Source organism: Silurus aristotelis (assembly GCF_946808225.1).
Source record: "Silurus aristotelis genome assembly, chromosome: 23".
NCBI classification, from domain to species: Eukaryota; Metazoa; Chordata; class Actinopteri; order Siluriformes; family Siluridae; genus Silurus; species Silurus aristotelis.
The window spans coordinates 7,549,125-7,568,684 of record NC_139596.1 but is presented as its reverse complement, the minus strand read 5'-3'; the positions used below and the strand labels follow the sequence as shown (position 1 = coordinate 7,568,684).

Sequence of the window (19,560 nt, the reverse complement as noted above, 5' to 3'; positions counted from 1 at the left end):
CGTGTTCACCACTGCCAACACCTCTGTTCCCTTCACCAACATACCCATTGAAAGCTGCCACAATCACAATCTTTCATTCCTATGTACACTCTCCACCACTTCATCTAACACACTCAAGAATTTTTTTATTCTCCTCCATTTATAATCACCACTTCAACTTCTAGCTTTACGTTCATCACTCTATCAGAAACTCTCTTCACCTCCACTACACTCTTACTGTACTCTTCCTTCAGGATCACCCCTACACCATGATGGAACAGTTTAAACCCACCTTAAATAGTCCTGGCCTTACTCCCTTTCCACTTGGTATTATGACTGGTAAAGAGAGAGTGTTCGCTGATATGATGAAGGGGAGAAAGGTGGATATGTTATGTGTTCTGGAGACCAAAATTGAACATACTCACCCTAACCTCCATTGTCCTACACTTTTCCTTTCCTTGTTGTCTCTGTAGACAACGTGCGTGCGTGCGTGCGTGCGTGCGTGTGTGCGTGTGTGTGTGTAAAATTACTTTAACGTCCAACACATGCACAGTTGTCTACATGAGTGGTCCAATGTAAGTATTTATTTTTTTTACTTCTTTTCTGAACTCAAATACAGTACATTAAAAGTATTGATATTTTGAGGATGGGTTTTCAGACTTCCAAGTCTGGTCCCTGTCAAGGTTTTCTCCTCATGCCATCTCTGGAGTTTTTCCTTGCCACTGTCACCACTGGCTCGCTCATTAGTAATTAACTTATAAGAATTTAACTTATAGGCACTTTTAAGATAAAACTATTTATCTCTGTAAAGCTGTTTTGGGAAAATGTCCATTGTTAAAATTTAAATGAAGTTAAAAAAGTAATTTTACTGGGATGATGTTTCAGCAGGGTATTTTCACACAGGGCCGGCACTAGCTATAGGCAGAGCATGCGATTTATTAGGGTCTCGGAATTGTAGGCGGGGTCTCCATAACCATAACAAACAAATACTCTAGTTCACCAATCAAGACAGGCAGCAAAAGATTAGGCTCTTTGTCCATTGGATATAAAATAACTGTTACTCACCTTAGGTATCACTGTTTAAATGTGTGTCCCCACACTCTGAATGCATAAAGAGGCTCTATTCAGCGATGAACAAATTCTGACCTGATGGTGCCAAAACAAATGCATCCTTTGTGGGCTGCCAAGCGAAAAGTCTTATTCTGCTGAGTCGCATCAGTGCTATTTAAAGACGAATCAATATTTCAAAACACTTTAAAATTGTGTATGTATGCACAATGTACGCTCTGAATTTAAACTGATCAACTGGACAGTGACACTGCGTCAGAAGCTGACTTTCAAAATAATAAAGGAAAAGAAAATGTTTGTAAATAAAAACAGAAATTCCAGCTAGGTGGCCATGGGCAAGGAATAATAATTTAAAAAATGTATTTGCTTAAATGTGAATAATAATGTAACTTTTTTAGTGTTGGCCTTGTTTAAATATATACAAGTACTAATAGCAGGTTTTCTATAAATAAAAAGATTAGAAATTATATTTGTTTCAAGTGCTTTTTATTTATTCTGAAAGGTCGAGGGTTCTATATAAATTTTGCCCCAGGCTTACAAATGTACGGAAGTTAAAAAAAATATATATTATAATTGATAATCTATTGTTTTCTCGCGATCATGGCATAAAGAGTTGTTTTGTTATCACGACTTAATTTTCTTGTGATTTTAGCATAACAAACATTGTTTCCTTGCGATCATTCCTTATTTTTTCTGTGTATTCGGCATAAGAGCAGGTTCTAAAAGGCAGCATCATGGATAATAACCATGACCATTTTTGACAGCGAGGAAACAATGTTTGGATCCCGAGATCCCGAGAAAACGAAGTCGTAATTACGAGAAAACAACTTTTGTTATGTCGAGATCACGTTACAAGGTCACTTAGGACGTCTCCTAAAACAGATAAATACTACAGTCGCTGGTCTTCAGCAAAACGCGCAATTCAAAATATATAGCGATAAACCCGAAAGTGTAAGGCACTAAATGAAGCAGTAAAACTGGACACATTCCACGTTTTAGTATTTAGAATACTGACAACGCTTTCCGCAACCTCCTACACGCCGAAACACAAGCGGCAAAGTGGCGAAATCGTGCGCCTTAATTTCCTCTGCGCTCATATTTCACACTGTACGGTAATTTCTCTGACGCTTTGTGCAAACCGAAAGTAAAAGGCGCAGCCTATAGCGCTCATCTGCACTATTTTATTATTACTGCATGGTGTTACTGCGTGTATTTACTAAACACACAGCACCAGGATCTCTACCTGTATCTTGTTAATCCTTGAGGTTTGAAGTTGTTCCACATGCGGTGCTTTGCTGCATGATGGCGGAATCACCCTTACCTGAAGTAAGTCCTTATTTCATAGCCAGGAGTTTACCGCATTAATGCACTCCAAATCTTTGAAACAGTATTTAATATAAACAGCTACTGTATGTGCATCCATTTTATCATATCAAGTCAAGTCAAGTTTATTTCTATAGCGCTTTTCACAACATACATTGTCTCAAAGCAGCTTTACAGAAATCAACAGTTAAAGTGAACGATGTGTATTTATCCCTGATGAGCAGCCATGGCAACTGTGGCAAGGAAAAACTCCCTTAGATGTTATGAGGAAGAAACCTTGAGAGGAACCAGACTCAAAAGTTTCTCATTTGGGTGACATCAAGTGTTTGATCATAAATCTTTCAACAGTACAGAACACTGGAGAGAGAGAACTAACATGAGTACTGGAGTATAAGATTATAAGTAATGTTCTTAGTCTTATACAGTCTTTATGGTTATAAAACTAGGAGCTACTGAGCTCAACATGTGTGATCATCACAGATCCAGCACCAGCTTCTCCATGCCAGAGCTTTTAAACACTCCAGGAGGTCCAATGTCAAACATCCACACATGTAGTGGGATCCAATTGGCATATATGCATTGTAATATACACATTATAGTGTTCGTTAAACCAAGAATGTTTACAGATCACATTGAGAAGAAATCAATTCACCTTCAGTAAAACTTTTATCCTGATGCACCCCTCTGAAGACTGGGCATGGGGCAGGAATACACTCAGTCCATCACAGGGCACTATTCCATTCACACACATACAGATATGGAGCAATTTAGAGTCTCTATACTCACCTACTGATATTTTCTGGTGAGGTTGGTCATAATGTTATGCCTGATCAGTGGCCATAAGTTGTGTCCAGTCTAATATTGTGTTGTTACCCCTTTTGCTGCAAAAACAGTCCTGACTCGTTGAGCATCAACAGCATTAACTTCTTCAGCAATTTGAGCTACAGTAGCTTGTCTGTTAAATCAGACCACACGGACCAGCCTTTGCTCCCCAGAGCTTCGGCCGCCCATGATCCTGTCGCCAGTTCACCACTGTTCCTTCTTTGAACAACTGACACTGAACACTGCAGACCAGGAACATCCCACAAAAGCTGCAGTTTTGGAGATGCTCTGACCCAGTCGTCTAGCCATCACAATTTAACCCTCATCAAACAAGCCTAAAACTGTATACTTGTCTATTTTTCATGCTTCCAACACATTAACTTTAAAAAACACTGAATCTCTCTTCATCATGTCACCTGTTGGTGGGTGGGATATATTAGGCAGCAAGTGAACATTTGTCTTTAATCATCTGATCGGAATGCACTGATCAGGAATAGCATTATGACCAGTGATTGAATATCATGGATAACTTATATCATGCAACAAATATCAACCTAAAACAAACAAAACAAAAATATATGGTGATATACAAAACATTATTTTCCTATTTTTCCGTTCCAAAACAATGCAGAACCTAAACATTCGCACTCAGTTGTATGTGCAGAAAGGTGACTGCATTACAAAAGCATAAGATTTCAGCAGTAGACTGTTGCAGTTTGCCAGTTACTTGTTAGATTTACTCAGCTGAGTTTATATTGGGAGGGAAATAATAAGTAATAACCAGAAATACTTACTGCCTACCTTCTCTTTTCCAACTGTTCTAACCTTTTATTTCAGATATTTCCTAACGTGACACTTCTCATCGATTCAGAAACATATGAGAAGCCATGGACAGTTTTGGATCAGGTTGGCATAAAAACAAAAGAAGACAAGTCACTTCTGACAGTCAGTGGAAGCTATAAAGACATTGATAAAGTTTTTATGCAACTATCATTTATGAAGATGAAAAAAGCCCAATATGGAACAGCAGAGAGGAGCAATGTAGCTGAGCACAGCATGAACTCAGCCAGGCTGAAATCAGCATCCAGTGCACAAGTTGAACCAGTTGAAGTTGACACTTTCATTATGAATTATATTCAACAAAAATGCTTTGAAGAACTCAATAAAATAAAAAGGCCTGATGTACACATGCAAATAAATCAGAAACAGGTGACCTTTCATTCCCTAGACACAGAACATGGTATAGTCCACGCTCAAATGTCAAGAGAACGCTTTATAACTTTCTATCAGAAGATCGCCACAGGACTGCAGAGTAGATCGTATAATTTAGATGCAAACCAAATTCAGCCATTGCTTGCAAGGTTTCCCAAGCTCCTAATCAGCACTGGACAAAGTAAAACAAACCAAATAACCTTGACTGGGAAATTCATTAGCCTTGAAAGATTCGAGCAGTTCTTGAAAAGCCCTTCAAAAAGATCTTCTACAAGACAAACCAACTACACAGCTGACAGGAGCAACACAACCTCCAGCCAGGCATTACAGAATAAAACTTTAGACAAAGAGGAAACTTGTTCCATTTGTTTGGAGCAAATGGTGAAATCAACAATGAAGACTCTGGAGAAATGTAAACACTCTTTTTGTAAAGGCTGTTTAAAGAGGGCTTTCGAAATTAAACCTGTCTGTCCTACATGTGGAGCTATATACGGTGCACTTGAGGGAAACCAGCCGAAAAATGGCCAGTTGAAAGTCACATATGAAAAGTACCCTCTCCCCGGCTATGAAAACTACGCAACAATCGTCATTCACTACATCATTCCGAATGGAATACAAGGGGTGAGTAATGCAGACAATCAATTATTATTCATACATTATAAATGAAACCATAATACTGTTTAATTCTTATTTCTGCTTGGTCAGAGTCCATTCCTCAAAATGGATAAAAAATTATTGTATAAAATTTGACTATCAATCAAGAAATTATTAAAATTGGCAATACGTGTGCTATTTTCGGAAAACGTTTGGTAAATTCCAGTCCAGCCATAACTCCAGCTTGCTGTTTATTTTGTTGTAACTGCATTTTTGAAATTATTATTATTATTAGTTTTATTCTTAAATTGACATTTTCTGTAGCACCAGTGTTGGGAAAATAATTGTCATATAATTCTTTAACATTTTATTTGGCCATAAACGCTACAAAATGTCTACTTCTTAGATAGTGAGCTAAGTGTGACTCACACATTGTGATATTATTTTTGTGTACATATTTAGGATGAACACCCAAATCCAGGCCAGCCCTACAAAGGTGCTTCACGCCTGGCCTACTTGCCAGACTCCTCAGAAGGAAAAAAAGTTCTTAAGCTCCTTACACGAGCATTTGAGCAAAGGTTAATCTTTACGGTTGGACGCTCGTCAACCACTGGCATAAGCAACGTGATTACTTGGAATGACATTCATCACAAGACGTCCCGCACTGGTGGGCCTACTGCGTAAGTTCACACAGAAACATATATTTAATCTGACATACCACTAAATTGAATTTATACATGTACATGAATATTAAACCTGCTGTTTTTTATTGTCTAGGTACGGTTACCCAGATCCTGAGTACCTGAAACGAGTCCAAGAGGAGCTGAAAGTAAAAGGAATTTACTGACATCAACCAGAAACTGACTTTGAAGACTAAAATTTCATTATTTTAACATAAACTAAGTTTTTTGATCTATTGCGCTATCCGGGAGAGACCGGGAAAATCAGCCAAACAAATTAGTCATGTGGCAAATGGAATCCTGTGATAAACCGGGGGCGCGAGATTCGAACCACAGTAAAGCAGGGGATTACTGTAAATACTTTTTATGTATACTAATAACGGTACTGCTACAATATTTGTAAATATTTAAATACAATGTAGAGGCTACTTTGTATTTAAACCCAATAGTCACTGCATCTTCTGTTGACTGGGTCAAATGGCACTCACACCTGTTCCTTGTCACCTTGGCCTCGCACTATAGTCTCACCTTTCACGACATTTATTGTTTCCTGTTTGTCTTCCACGGTTTTAATTTGTGTTGATTGTTCCTAGTTCATGGCACGTAGTGTTTTGTTCCACGGGCCTAGTTTCTATGTTTTTTATATATGACCTTTACATTAAAAATCTGCACTTGCATCAGCCTCCAGCTCTTTTCATGACAATAAGGTAATACACACCATTTTATATCCCAATAATAATTAGGATAAAAACAACACTGCTCTTCACTGTTCAGCTGTGCTTTTAAATGTAGAACAAAATACTAGGATAGGCATTAATTTGAAAAATGTATGGAATTTATAGGTAAATTCATCTTTATTGAACATAAACAGGTACATAAGCTACTGTTTCCAGAACCTGTAAAAAGCCCCAAAGCTCGAACTGTTTGCAAAACAAAGAAAAAAAGTAAAAACTGAATACAGAAAATAGTTGGACTCCATGTTGTTCTGGCAGTATTTACAGTATGTACAGTTTTGTAATAGATTTCCCAATAATCCTTCACTGTAAGGCACCAAATGCTAAGTGGCATGATAGTTCAGTGAAATATACAAAACCATAAATATAACAAAACACTGAGTACACTTTGTTTAGTAACCATGTTCAAGGGTCGAAAGTAATGTTTAAAATTTTACTTGCAAACTTTGAGTCGTTCGATGAAGACCAGGATACTGTACTGTTCTGGTGTTTTTCTTTTACATAATTACAAAATAGTTTTCTCTGAAGTTTAAAAATTGTCATAGGAACAGCATTTATAAGAGACTTCAGATAGTTGTCCATTCATACAGATATTTTCACTATGTTAGTTAACATCATTAAAGTTTAAAAGCTAACAAAGTCTACCATTTTATATATTTGCTATAAATATAAAATGATAGCCTTTGTGGCCCTCTAATTATACAGTAGCCCATTTAAGTTAATGATATATTGGCTTTTCAAAGGGATCATTACTCTTCTGAAAACATTTTCAATATTTGAACTCATTGTTAAACTATTTTTGAGAAATAACAGTAATCGTGAAGTAACTCTTTCGTACGAATAGAACCAAAAAACGAATACGTTGCGAGCTTCTATCCCGTCTTAAATCACCTTTACAAAATAAAGATTATATATACGGAAATATTTAAATACATTTTGCAACTTGGTGCCAGTTTGTCTTGTATAAAGATGCTATTAACATATCTAAAAACACAAAATGACCCAAAATGTAAGGAAAGCCACATGCATTTTGTTTTCCCATCAGTGTCATTCAAATATATATTAAATACTTAATCTTTTGTATGATGGTCAAACCAAAATGGCAACCTAATGTCACAGTCATCGGGTTGAAAAAAAATCAGCAAAGAGTTGCAGTGGAATCCGAGGGAATAGACTGTGACTTTTTTTGGAAAGTGTAAACCAACAGCTACTGCCAGGTAGCGTGTAATAACTCATGTGGCTCGGGAACATGGGATTTGTAAACACAACAACTTTTCAGCTCGTAATGTTTTTGCTCTGCTCACCTTTACCAAAGTCAATATGCAATCCATTAAAGGCATTAATATAATAAAGTTGAAACTAAAATCTGACCTTAGGAAAAGAATAATAAAGTGCATATCAACACCTTCGGTAAGCACAAAGTTGTACTTTGAAAATTCCAATTTTTAGTAAACAATGCAGTTTGGTGTATTACCACAAAGGCCAAATATCATCTGGCAAAAGTCTCAAAATGTTACCGAAAGAATATCTTTTCTTTCTTAACTTAAAAAAACAGGCAGTCCATCGGCTGAACCGAGAGACATACCACAAACTTTAAAAATGTATACTGTTTTAATAAACCTGGCAAAATATTCCGAGTGTAATTAGCCAGTGTAAATACACATGAGCAACTGTCTTTGCTTTTGTAAATATTTTCTCTTCATCTTGTGTTCTGTGGTTAATAATATACCAATGATAAAACCTCCTAGGCTCAAATATCCAGCTCTGAGTCAGGAGGGCAGGTTTAGGCAGCGGTATTGCTTTTGGAGTCGTTCATCCTGTGGCTGTTTGGTTGCCGATGACTCGTAAGATCTCTCGATGGATACTGGGGTCCTGTGTGTTAATGCTTGTGTCTCCCACCTGTCCATCCTCATAGCTAATTAAAGTAAAAAAAATGAATAGATAAAGAAAACAAAAGATTTCAGTAATCAGAACACAAAGATGATGTCACAGCATTGCTCAATGCGTCTGTTGCTTAAATCTGTATATTTAAGATGTTGAGTAAAGTTTCTGCGATGAGACTTTGAAAAGGATTTTGAATTCATTAATTTCTTTTTCTGTGACATGACAAGTTGCCATTTTTTAACTCAATAGAAAGAAAAGGAGAAGTTGGTAAGGGAACTACTGTTTATAGCTGCAACAACGTTAGAGATAACTTGTTTGCGGAGCATTTAACGGTAACTATAAAAAGAAAAAGTGTCATTCTTTAGTTCATAAAGTTGCATTAGATAATAGTTTATTAATTTATTTAAATATGTTCTTTAATTACAGTCATTAAAGTGAAAAAAAAATTTGCAATGCAAATCAAATATTTTCTTCCTATAATGATGTACCAAGATTTATAAATAAAACCATCAACTGTATGATGTAAAGTGACAGCAAATGTTAAGTTTTCCTACTTTGAAAACTACATTTACGGTATTTAGCAGACGCCAATATCCAGACTGAGGTTTAAAAGCCTTGCTCAAGGGCCCAGCAATGGCAGCGTGGTGGAGCTGAGATTTGAACTTGTGACCTTCTGATCCAGAGTCCAATGCCTTAACCACTGATCTCCCATCCTCAAGCAACTAAGAATTAGCAGTAAACCTTTGTCTGGCAACAACTATTTAAGGAATAAAGACCTAAGATAAAAACACTAAGACATTTTGTTTAAGATGGCCGCAACTAATAAAGCACGAGGAGGCTCTTTTTAAACCTATCTGTTAAAGATCCTGGGTCTGTTTCTCTCAGTCACTGTAGAAGGTCTTCCTCAAAAATGTACTGCAGTCTACTCTGAAACAGCATATTAACAGAAACTTTGTTGTAATAACAAAAAAAAAGAGATCTATGTAACCTCATACATGACCCTCAAATCTGTGAAGGACTATGACTGAGTATTTGTAGAAATGTAATGAGATATTTGACATTTAGTTCAGGCTTGTCTCAGGCAGCATGCAGGTAAATGCAATATAGCTGAGCAAATTAGATTTCAAGGTAAATTGCTTTCCTGACCTGAATTCTACATTTTATTCTTAAACATCACTGTAATAGTGAACCCTCTCTAGCTCAGAAGGTGTTTTTAAATCCACATATACTGGTGTATAAAACAATACTGGTGTAACTTGACCTCTTCTTAGTTCTTGGGTCTTTAAAAAATATTTTTTAAATATCAATTTCATTAATAGCACTACCTATTACACTTAATACTTATTATGCTACTTATATAATTTAGTTTGCTAGATTATGTGGAACCTTTACCATAAGCCACTGATTACCAAAGAGCAGAAAGAAAATAAGGGCAGACGCTGATTCTGCATTTCTGAAAGTAGCCTTCAGTGTCAGCATTTTGGATTCATCAAAAAAAAAAAAAAAAAAAAAAAAGGGGAAAAAAAAAGGGGAAAAAAAAAGAAACGCTAGTGAAAAAACACCTGCTTATTGCTGTTGTAATATTTTACAGCGGTTTTCTGCTATGAGAAAGTCTTAGAGATTGAGGGCTTTGTCCCTTGCTGTTTCTATACTGTGCATTTTTTCTATTAGCTTTAAGAGAAAGTGAAAGTACAATTGTTTATAACTTATAATGTAGGTGGTTTCAGGGATCTTCCACAGAATTAAATATTGAGTGAAAAGGGATGGTGTTATTATTGAACTCGTAAGCATTATTGTCTTTAGAATATCGTTTTGGTATAAACACTTTAGAAGATGCTGTTATAGGAAGAAGATTAACCACATTCACAACAATTTGTCATTAATTATTTTCCTAGAATAGCTTGTCCTAAAATATAGTCCTTTTATGGTAAATGATTTTTTTAACTTTGAGATTTCTTTATAGGGATAAAGCAATAAGAAAAACTCATTAATAAAAGGTGATATGAGGCTCATAGTTATAATTTATTTTCTGAATTTATTAAAACCTTGCTAATTTATAGAATTAAATCAATTTCAAGGCCGATGTTATAAAAATAAAAATAAAAAAAGTCTTTCAGAAAATAAACTTACACAAAGAAAAATCGTGTGCAGACATGATCGGTGTTTGGGACTACCCAGATGTCACCATGCTTGTGAAGATCTGGCGAAGTAATAACTGAAATAGTAAATGTAACAACAATTATGAAAAAAAAATTACTGAAAGACATTAATGGTAAGCAATCGTTATGAATTGCCGTTGCTGTGTTGTGCACATGCTGTGTACTGTACCTTCGCATAAGGCTATGCATTTCAGATTGCGACTCTGCAGAAACTGTGGCTGCTGACCTTTTTTCTGTGACTGCAATGAATAAAAGTGTTTTTTTTACATATCTGTATAAGTTTATTATATAAAACTTATACATAAAAGCAGTGTAAGATCAGTTTTTACCTGCAGATGAATATTGGTCTTGTTTGTAGCAGTTTCGTCTTTTGACGCAACTTTCTGCTGCTTTTTGTTCATCCCTTTGAGAAGCAAACGGGTTTCATCAACATGTGTAAAGATTATTATTGCTAATATGACCTACAATTACACATAACCCTTCAGGGTAAAACATTTTAAATAGTTTGTCAGCATTCAGACCTGAGTAACCAAAGGATATGCTTGAAAGTGGGCTGAGATAAATTCCACTCCCATAGATGGCGCCATGGAGCTGTGGTTAAAGCAAAATAAGACAATATTAGGCTTTTTATTGAGTAAAAGATGGAATATCTATCTACAAAGCCTGACTTTGTAGTATATCAAGTTAAAAGATATAGAAGAGCTTGTTATGCAGCTTTCATGGTCATTACCTGGAGTTTTGTCTTGGAGGCCACAACCAAACCATTCCTCAAAATGGAGTGCCAGTTCTCTATGTGTGATCCACTGGAACAGACCATAACAAACCATTACAAACAGCCAGTTCAGTTAGACATACACACATTTCTTTACACATTTCAGTTTGTTGAAAGTAATCACACTTATCAAACTATCCAAGTTTATTCTATAAAGTCACACGTTTTATTAATGCACTAAATTGTTTTTATAGTAACGGCTAATTCATAAACATCTGTATGATGGTGGGAAAAATTTAGAAAACGTGTTATTTAACAAAATAACACCAATGACACCAATTCTCACAACATTTGACAACGGTTTTCTGATGTTTATTAAGTATTTACAAATGAAGTCTCCAGTCTGAGTTTAATATTGAATACATTTTCAACCACAGAAAAATCTTGGGCTTGTAACCAAAGTGATAACAGGAACTTGTTTTGCAGATGTTCCAGAGCATTAAATGCAAATATAAAGTGATAAACACAAATAGCCCACTGTTATATAAATAGCCCACTTAAATAAACAGACTTTTAAAATCATTTGCTGTTGTATAAGAGGAATAAAACATTTATGAAAATGCTATTTTAGGGAATTCATACCTTTACCACTGTGAAGTTGATAATACAACTTCATCAGTAATTATATTCCTGGACCACTATGTTCAGCTTTTTATTGTTATAATAATGAACAAATTCGTTTGATTGCAAATGCCTTAATTCAATGTTATTCATTACATATATTTCTTCACTTCTAATCCTGCATAATTAATAAATATTTTTCTTTATATGGGTGGAATTACAATTATGAACATTTGAAAAGAAAATAATCATGCGATCAGCGCTGTAACTTACTGGAAAGCAAAGGTACTCCCAAAGTGGCCTTTGGCAGCTCTGAAGTTGGATTCTTTGGCCGGTGGGCTGCTGAGTAAAAGGAACTGGTGTGGGGTGTGCATAAACTTTAGTTGCTGTTGGGAGAGAAGGATCATTCACATTGCATTCGGACCGCAAAAGACCTTGGCATAGTCTATAGTTCAGTGCAAACATTAAATTTACATTAATTAAACATTAATACATTCATTAAACCTTTTCCATAGCAATTTGCATTTATACAGTTGAAAGTTAGGGGCCTTGTTTAAGGGCCCAGCAGTGGCAGCATGGTGGTTATGGAGATTCGAACTCTTAATCTTCCGATCAGAAGTCGAATGTCTTAACCACTGAGCTACAAACTCCTTAAGTATTGAGTGTGTATGATGAAAGTATTTCAATATACAAAGGTTCTAATAACTGTTGCACAATGCTGCTAAGTGTAATTGTTCTAAGCTAATGGAAAAACACTAGTGTTGCAAAATAAAATGTTAATTACAAGCATATTTCACAACCTTAAGCACTTCTATAAAATTAAATTCAAGGATTTATGCCTCCAGGACTTCTACAGAGCCTTAAATCAAGCACAATCTGCTCAAGCGTTCAGTCAGCAGAGAAATTAAAATAACTTACTCTGGTCACTGGTAGCTTCACTATATGAGACCTATTACTGGATATAACCCTGTAAACAACACATTTCTTAGTTTTTATATACCTTTAGCTATGGATACATCATATATCCCAGATAGCAAATCTAGCTCCGTCCTTCAGTGGCAGTATGTAGGCCAGGTGAAGGTGGTAAGTGTAGGAAGGACATTGAGTCATCACTTATTTGCTATCTGGGATCGTAAATAAACATTTTTAATAACAAATGATCAAAATCATCCAAGACTGATGTTAATATTAGAAATAAAAAAATATGAGTATACAGCACAAGCATGGAGAGACGTATCCTACCACTGCAATAGCGGATGAGCCAGGGGGTCAATTCTGTCCATCTGCTTCTTGATTTCCAAATATGGCGCCTGTTTAACACAAACTGAGTCAATGATAAACCCAGTTGTGTATTTAGCACTTTCTATGCTTTAAAAATGGTGTATTATTAATACCTGGGTCATTTCTCTGATAGATGTGAGGCTATCAAGAGCTCTCATTACCCGATCATAGTCCTTTTTCTGAAAGAAAGTAGAACATTAGTTTGAAATAACTGTCACAATAGGAGCATTAGCACTATGTAGCTTTCAAGGTACTGAAATGCTTATCATACCCTTGGGTTGAAGGCCAAGGACTGAGGATCACTGGGATCTACCACTGAGGGATATGGCTCAAAAATGACTACTTTTCTCGGTGATTCCAGTGCAGAGCGACACATAGATACCAGCAAGTCAACCACCTGCAGTTAGTATTAAATTAATCAGAAGATCCATGAAAGCAAGCCAATGTATGTGGCACTGTTAAAACCAAAAGTGTGTATGTATACCTGGGCACCTGTGGCGATCTCATCAGCAGCCTCGTTCATGACTCCTAGCGTTTGGAAGGCAAAGACACACAACTCTCTCTCACACACTGTGGGCTGCAGAAACATACATCAAAATTATATTTACATACAGTAAAAAGCAGTTTTAGATTTAAGCAACACTTATCATGTAACCTAAAAACCTCTGTTAAAAACTGAACGCATCTTAAAACTGATCATCCAACAAATATGCAGAACGTCTCGAGGTTACGAGGGAACGAGACGCTGCGTCAAAACGCTTTGGGAACGCGCCTGAGTGTTTACGCTCTAAAAAAATGTGTGTAATCAGTCAAAAATGCTGGCCGTCACCGGTGGGGTGACAGCATGACCAGGAGTATAAAACACATATGAGTGAGGGCAGCGGCAGCTTCTGTAAGGAAGAAGGAAGCGCTGCAGGGAGGCCGGAGGTGTGGCATATAGATGCAGCGTCTCGTTCCCTCAGGGAACTAGGGTTACATACGTAACCTAAAGACGTTTCCTTTCAGGAACTCGAGCTGCGAAGAAACGCTTTGGGAAAGAGTGTCCAATCGCACCAGACTGACCATTTCCTGCCTAGTGTATGTCTGTCAACAGAGCTAGAGGAGGACTGAGGGGCCAGGGGTGGCATTTCGGTCTAGGTTATAGAACCGCACAAAAGTCAGCGGGGTGGACCAACACGCATTGTTACATATGTCTTGGAGGGGAACTCCAGAGGACCAAGATATTGAGGCAGCCACACTCCGGGTGGAGTGAGCTCTGACCCTTAAGGTAACGGGGAGACAAGAGGACTCATAAGATGATGTGATAGCATCAACAAACCACCTGCTCAGAGTCTTATTAGCAGGGAGGGAGGGGGCCTCTCTTAGGATGGCCGTAGCAGACAAGCAGCTTCTCAGTCCTTCTCCAAGGACCCGGCCTGTGGACGTAGGTGTCCGGTGCGCACACCGGACAGAGCCGGTTCAGTTTCTCCTGGTCTGGGGCCTGGAACGGAGGAGGATAGAATGCCTGTAATCTTACGGGTTGTGTGACGACCGAGGGTACCTTCGGGATATAACCCGTACGGGGGTACAGAAAGACACTGGCCATACCCGGGGTAAACTCCCGGAAGGAGGCCACAAAAAGGGCCTGCAGGTCCCCTACCCTCTTGATAGAGCAGATGGCCAACAAGAACATGGTCTTGAAGGTGCCTCCAAGATGCCTCAGCTAAAGGTTCGAAGTGGGGCTCAGACAGAGCCCCAAAAACGGCAGCCAGGTCCCACCCAGGCACTCTAGGTCGTACCGGGGGCCTCAGCCTCCGGTTGCCGTGGAGAAAACGCTTTACAATCGAGTCTGTGCCCAGAGATTGACCGGCCACAGGGGCATGAAAAGCCGAAAAAGCGGATGCGTAGACATTTAGGGTGGACCCATAACCCCTAGGTGAACTGTTCCTGGAGGAAATCCAGCACTGAACCAACCGGGCAGTGAACTGGATCCAGCTGGTGGCAGAACAGCATACAACCTCCTCGTGAAGGGAGCTCTGGAGTGGAGAATGGTCTCTACCACCTCGGGGGAGAGACCTCAGGGGCCACAGCCACAGCCTCCACAGCTCCGAGCAGGGGTAAAATATGGCACCCCCAAGCTGGAAAAAGAGATCCCTCCTCAGAGGAATCTTCCATTGAGGGTGCTCAAAGAGAGCTACCAGGTCCATGAACTATGGTTTGTTCAGCCTACTTGAAGCTACCAGGAGGAGACAGACTCCATCCCGGCAAACTCTCTCCAGAACTCGTGGAAGCAGCGCGACGGGGGGAAAAGGCATAAAGATGCAGCTATGGCCACGCCTGAGCCATGGCGTCCAGCGCCAGAGGGGACAGTGCGACGTCTCTCGAGATGCAAACAGATCCACCTGGGCTCTTCCAAAGAACCGACGTCACATGCTCCGCTCCCAAGCAAGCGACACACAAGCTGTGCGAAAGTGTGCTTAAATTTTTTGCCTGCTTCCATTTTTTTTTCTTTTTCACTTTCTTTTCTTCTTTGACAAACAATCTGACAGACAACACAAACACACAGAGCGCATCTTGAACAGTAACAAGCTGATGCTGCCCCCACTCATATTCGTTTTATACACCTGGTCGTGATGTCACCCCACCGGTGATGGCTCGCGTCCAATTTTTGACTGATTACACACATTATTTCAGAGCGTGAACATTCGGGCGCATTCCCCAAGCGTTTCGACACAGCTCGAGTTCCTGAAAGGGAACAAGCTTGCAATATGTCATTCTAAGACATATTTTGAGAAATGCAAACTGGGACTCAAACTTTCATTCTGCTCACTAATGTGAGATTTGGACCAAAGCCACACAAGAAGAGACAAAATGGGGGGTTTTTTTTCTGTCAGAATTATACATCCAGCTGTAGAAATACACACAGAATGTTGGAGGGTTCCCTAGAAAGACAACCTATAGAACACGTTAGGGTGCTATATAGATGTTTTTGTTGTTAAACACTATATGGGCAAAAATATCATCATCTACTTCCTTTTCTTCTTTTGGCTTCTCCCGTTAGGGGTCGCCACAGTGACCTGACCTCTACACCTGCCTCTTTCAAACTACCTGCATGTCTTCCCTCACCACATCCATTAACCTCCTCCTTGGTCTTTCTCTTTTCATCCTTCATGGCGGCTCCATCCTCAGCATTCTTCTGATATGGGGTATGTCCCTCCTCTGCACATGTCCAAACCATCTCAACCAGGCCTCACTTACTTTGTCTCCAAAATGTCCTACATGTGCTGTACCTCCAATAAACTTATTTTTAATCTTGTTAATCCTTGTTACTCTCTCTGCATCTTCAGTTCTGCCACCTCCAGCTCTGCTTTATGTCTTTTAGTCAACACCACTGTCTCTTAACCATACAGCATAGCAGGTGAAAAGTTTGGGCAAAAATATATCATATATAACAATATACCAAAACCACAGCAATTAACACAGAGTTGGTCTAGGTTGGTCCTAAGTTTCTAGGAAAGCTTTCCCATACAATGTGTCTTTGGGAATTTGTGCTCATTTAGCCAAAGGACATTAAGATATTCACTGATGTTAAGTAAAAAAAGCCTGAAGTTCAATCAACATTCCAGTTCATCCCAAAAGTTTTCAGTGGGGTTGAGGTCATTGCTCGGGCCACTCAATATCTTCAACATTAAACTTGATAAGACATCTTTATTGAGCTCCACTTTGGGCACAGTGACACTATTATGATGAAGTACTTTTGAGACCTATAGTTCAAGTGAAGGAAAATCTTAAACAATTACATGCTTATTATAAATTTGGGTAAAGTGAACTTTTAGTTGTGCTAACTTTTGCCCATATAGCGTAGGTTAAACAAATTCAAACAAATGCTAAAAAAGTTAAAATAACAAGTTACGAGTTCCAAGGTTTGCACTTAGTAATATTTCAAAGGTGCCAGCTATTTAACAAATAGAGGCATTTATAAAAGCAAAGGCTAAGCATACATATTATTAGAAAAATGTTCTAAGATGCTATGAATTGGATCTGTTCTCTGTTTGTATCATAGTCACATGTTCTGGACACTCACCCTAAGCATTGGTCCATTTTGAAACACGTGAGGTTCATCACAGACCACGCAGAATTCATTTAGGACCGGAATCCGTTGCTCTGCATACTCCATCGTCTACAATGAGAAGGGTAGATTTATAATTTAGACACTGGTTACTCACCTTTGTTTTGCTGAAATGCATGTGGTGGATTAAGAATCACCTGGACAAGAAAGCCACGGTCTCTGACTGGTATAGACTTGGCTCCGTTGTTTGGCTGTTCAAAGAAAATGACAAAACATATACCGATCCAGACACTGCAATATTGATGCACTGCACTGTAATTCAAACCCATTTTCTTTTAAATTAAAAAGGGAAAAGAAAAAACATTATCTAGTGCACAGATAGGAGAATAAAACACCGCATTCAGTAAAAATTATCTCCATTACAGTAAATTAAGGTTGGTACATAACAGCTCTGTAATCACATGACACCGCGTTATTATTTCCGTGCTATAATTCAGATAATTTGGCTTATAAAGAGCTTGATAATCAGTTAAGTCAAATCATGTGTATTAGAGTAGAGATACTAAATGATGCATGCACTCAGTAGTGTTTAACACCAGGAAGAAAGCCTGTGCAGAGCTTTAGAATGCTCTTTATTGAGCTTACTGGGGGTGCAGGTGAGAGCGCCGGGGCTAGGATGCCTATGAGCCCTGAGGTGAGCGAGAGGCGACGGCTCTCTCCAGATGTCTCCTTGAGCGTCTCGCCTTTGGTCATCTTTGCACTGCTAGAGCAGGACCTGCCAAGTATCCGCTGGTGGTGCTTGAGGCCGTCCAGCTCATCGGTGCGGTGAAGGAGCCGGTGAGGCTTCAGAATGCTACTACTGTCGCCGCCTGTGCTACGATCACACCGAGGCTCTCCTGAGCCGGAGCGTGGCAGGAGTCGGTGAGGCCGTGAGATCACGCTTTCCTCAGGCCTTGGCAAGAGCCGCTGAGGGGGTTTGAGGCCAGGGGTCTGCTCTGACAGCGAAGGGCCCAAGAGTTTGCGTGGCTTTCCGGCACAGCCGTCCACCTCAGGCTTCACTGTGCTCGAACATGTACGGCGCAAAAAGCGATGAGATTTGGACACACCATCCTGCTCATGCTTGAGCTTCTTTTTGTTCTTTGTGCAGCCGGGAGGGGGATAGCTGGGGGACCTCAATTAACACAAAACAGCAGAAGTATAATTAGAAAATGGAAATCTAGGGAAAAAAGCATTACTGTGTGTGTGCACCATCTCTACTAATGTTACTTGCTTTCTGTAATGATGTTTCTTTTTATATCAGATCTAAACCATTTTCACTGAGAGAAAAGTAGAGACAAAGGGAGATTCTTAACAGCTTGAAATAATTAGGCGCATTATATTTTAACACAAGACAGTAGTCGTCATACAAACCGAGACTGTGGATAATGAGAAGTCTAACAAACGTTATTGCTAATCTGAAAACTCGAAGATTTTACAAGAAGAAGAAGGTAAGGAAAGAGTAAACATTTTAAATAGGCATATAAGTATATACTATAGCTACAACATGTATGTTTATATTATTTCATTTTCAGAAGACCACCAGCAGTGGATTTCCTACATCAGAAAAATAAATAACAATTATGACCTTGTGCAGCAGAGTTGCTCTTACCTGCGGAGAGTTGAGAAGATGTGCAGAGGAGACTTCACCTTCTTATCTGTCTGCTTTTTGCTATGTGGGCAGTTAATCTTGTCTTTAGTATGATGCTTCCACTGCTGTGTGACAAACGTCTGCATTATCCTGATAAGGGATTCAGACAGTAGCATCAGTTTGGATTTTTTTTATTTTATTTTATATAGGACTTTTTTTAGGACTATTGTTTGTAATCATACTTTTTCAGTTGATGTCCCAGGCCAAACCTGTCTTTTGTAGACACTTGAAATACATCAACGGTGGGAACTACAATAAAACATTAGACATAAGCTGACATTATAGGAAGTATTCAATATTTATAATGAATATATAGTATATAGTTTTAAAAGTGATTCAAGCATGTGTATATGTTTCGAGTAGTAAACAAGTTAACGTGTGTCTATGTATGTACATAAAAATCGACAAAAGGTCTGTGACACCTGACTTTTCCAGCCATATCGGGTTCTTCCCCAAACACAAATTTGGGGGAATACAATTGTATTAAATGCCTTTGGATGCAGTAGCATTACAATTTTTCCTTCACTTGAACTAGGGGACCAAACCTGTTCCAGCTTGACAATGCCCCTATGTAAAATTCCACAAAGCCAGCTGGTTTACATTGGATGCAGTGGAAGATCTTGGGTCTGCTATAGAGATCTGAATTTAGAACACTGTCTGTACCTCAGGCCACCAAACCCTCCATCAGTACTTGACTTTACTAACACCCTTTTGGCTGAATGAAGACAAATCTCCTCAACCAAAATCTAAAATATT

At 38.6% G+C, this 19,560-nt stretch overlaps 2 protein-coding genes across 4 annotated transcripts in view; one reads left to right on the top strand and one right to left on the bottom strand.

Annotated features, from left to right (window-relative positions):
- The first annotated feature begins 1,774 nt into the window (after positions 1-1,774).
- Positions 1,775-8,324, top strand: LOC310718260 (uncharacterized protein). The gene is made up of 4 exons (XM_083527011.1): positions 1,775-2,373; positions 4,030-5,025; positions 5,461-5,678; positions 5,776-8,324. Exons 1-4 carry the CDS (start codon positions 2,347-2,349, stop codon positions 5,843-5,845), a joined length of 1,311 nt encoding a protein of 436 aa, XP_083383137.1. The 5' UTR covers positions 1,775-2,346; the 3' UTR covers positions 5,846-8,324.
- parp8 (poly (ADP-ribose) polymerase family, member 8) overlaps positions 6,514-19,560 on the bottom strand; it is a 56,014-nt gene continuing 42,967 nt past the window's right edge. For all 3 annotated transcript variants that reach the window (XM_083526849.1, XM_083526850.1, XM_083526851.1), the window contains 17 exons: positions 18,987-19,053; positions 18,766-18,894; positions 17,763-18,288; positions 17,315-17,368; positions 17,133-17,228; positions 13,554-13,646; positions 13,341-13,466; positions 13,183-13,248; positions 13,031-13,098; positions 12,707-12,755; positions 12,062-12,174; positions 11,186-11,258; positions 10,977-11,046; positions 10,785-10,858; positions 10,625-10,694; positions 10,427-10,511; positions 6,514-8,327 (listed from right to left, as the gene is read on the bottom strand). In XM_083526849.1, coding sequence (XP_083382975.1) covers positions 8,225-8,327; positions 10,427-10,511; positions 10,625-10,694; positions 10,785-10,858; positions 10,977-11,046; positions 11,186-11,258; positions 12,062-12,174; positions 12,707-12,755; positions 13,031-13,098; positions 13,183-13,248; positions 13,341-13,466; positions 13,554-13,646; positions 17,133-17,228; positions 17,315-17,368; positions 17,763-18,288; positions 18,766-18,894; positions 18,987-19,053 — 1,862 coding nt within the window. In that variant the 3' untranslated portion in view covers positions 6,514-8,224. The remainder of the gene's footprint in view (positions 8,328-10,426; positions 10,512-10,624; positions 10,695-10,784; positions 10,859-10,976; positions 11,047-11,185; positions 11,259-12,061; positions 12,175-12,706; positions 12,756-13,030; positions 13,099-13,182; positions 13,249-13,340; positions 13,467-13,553; positions 13,647-17,132; positions 17,229-17,314; positions 17,369-17,762; positions 18,289-18,765; positions 18,895-18,986; positions 19,054-19,560) is intronic.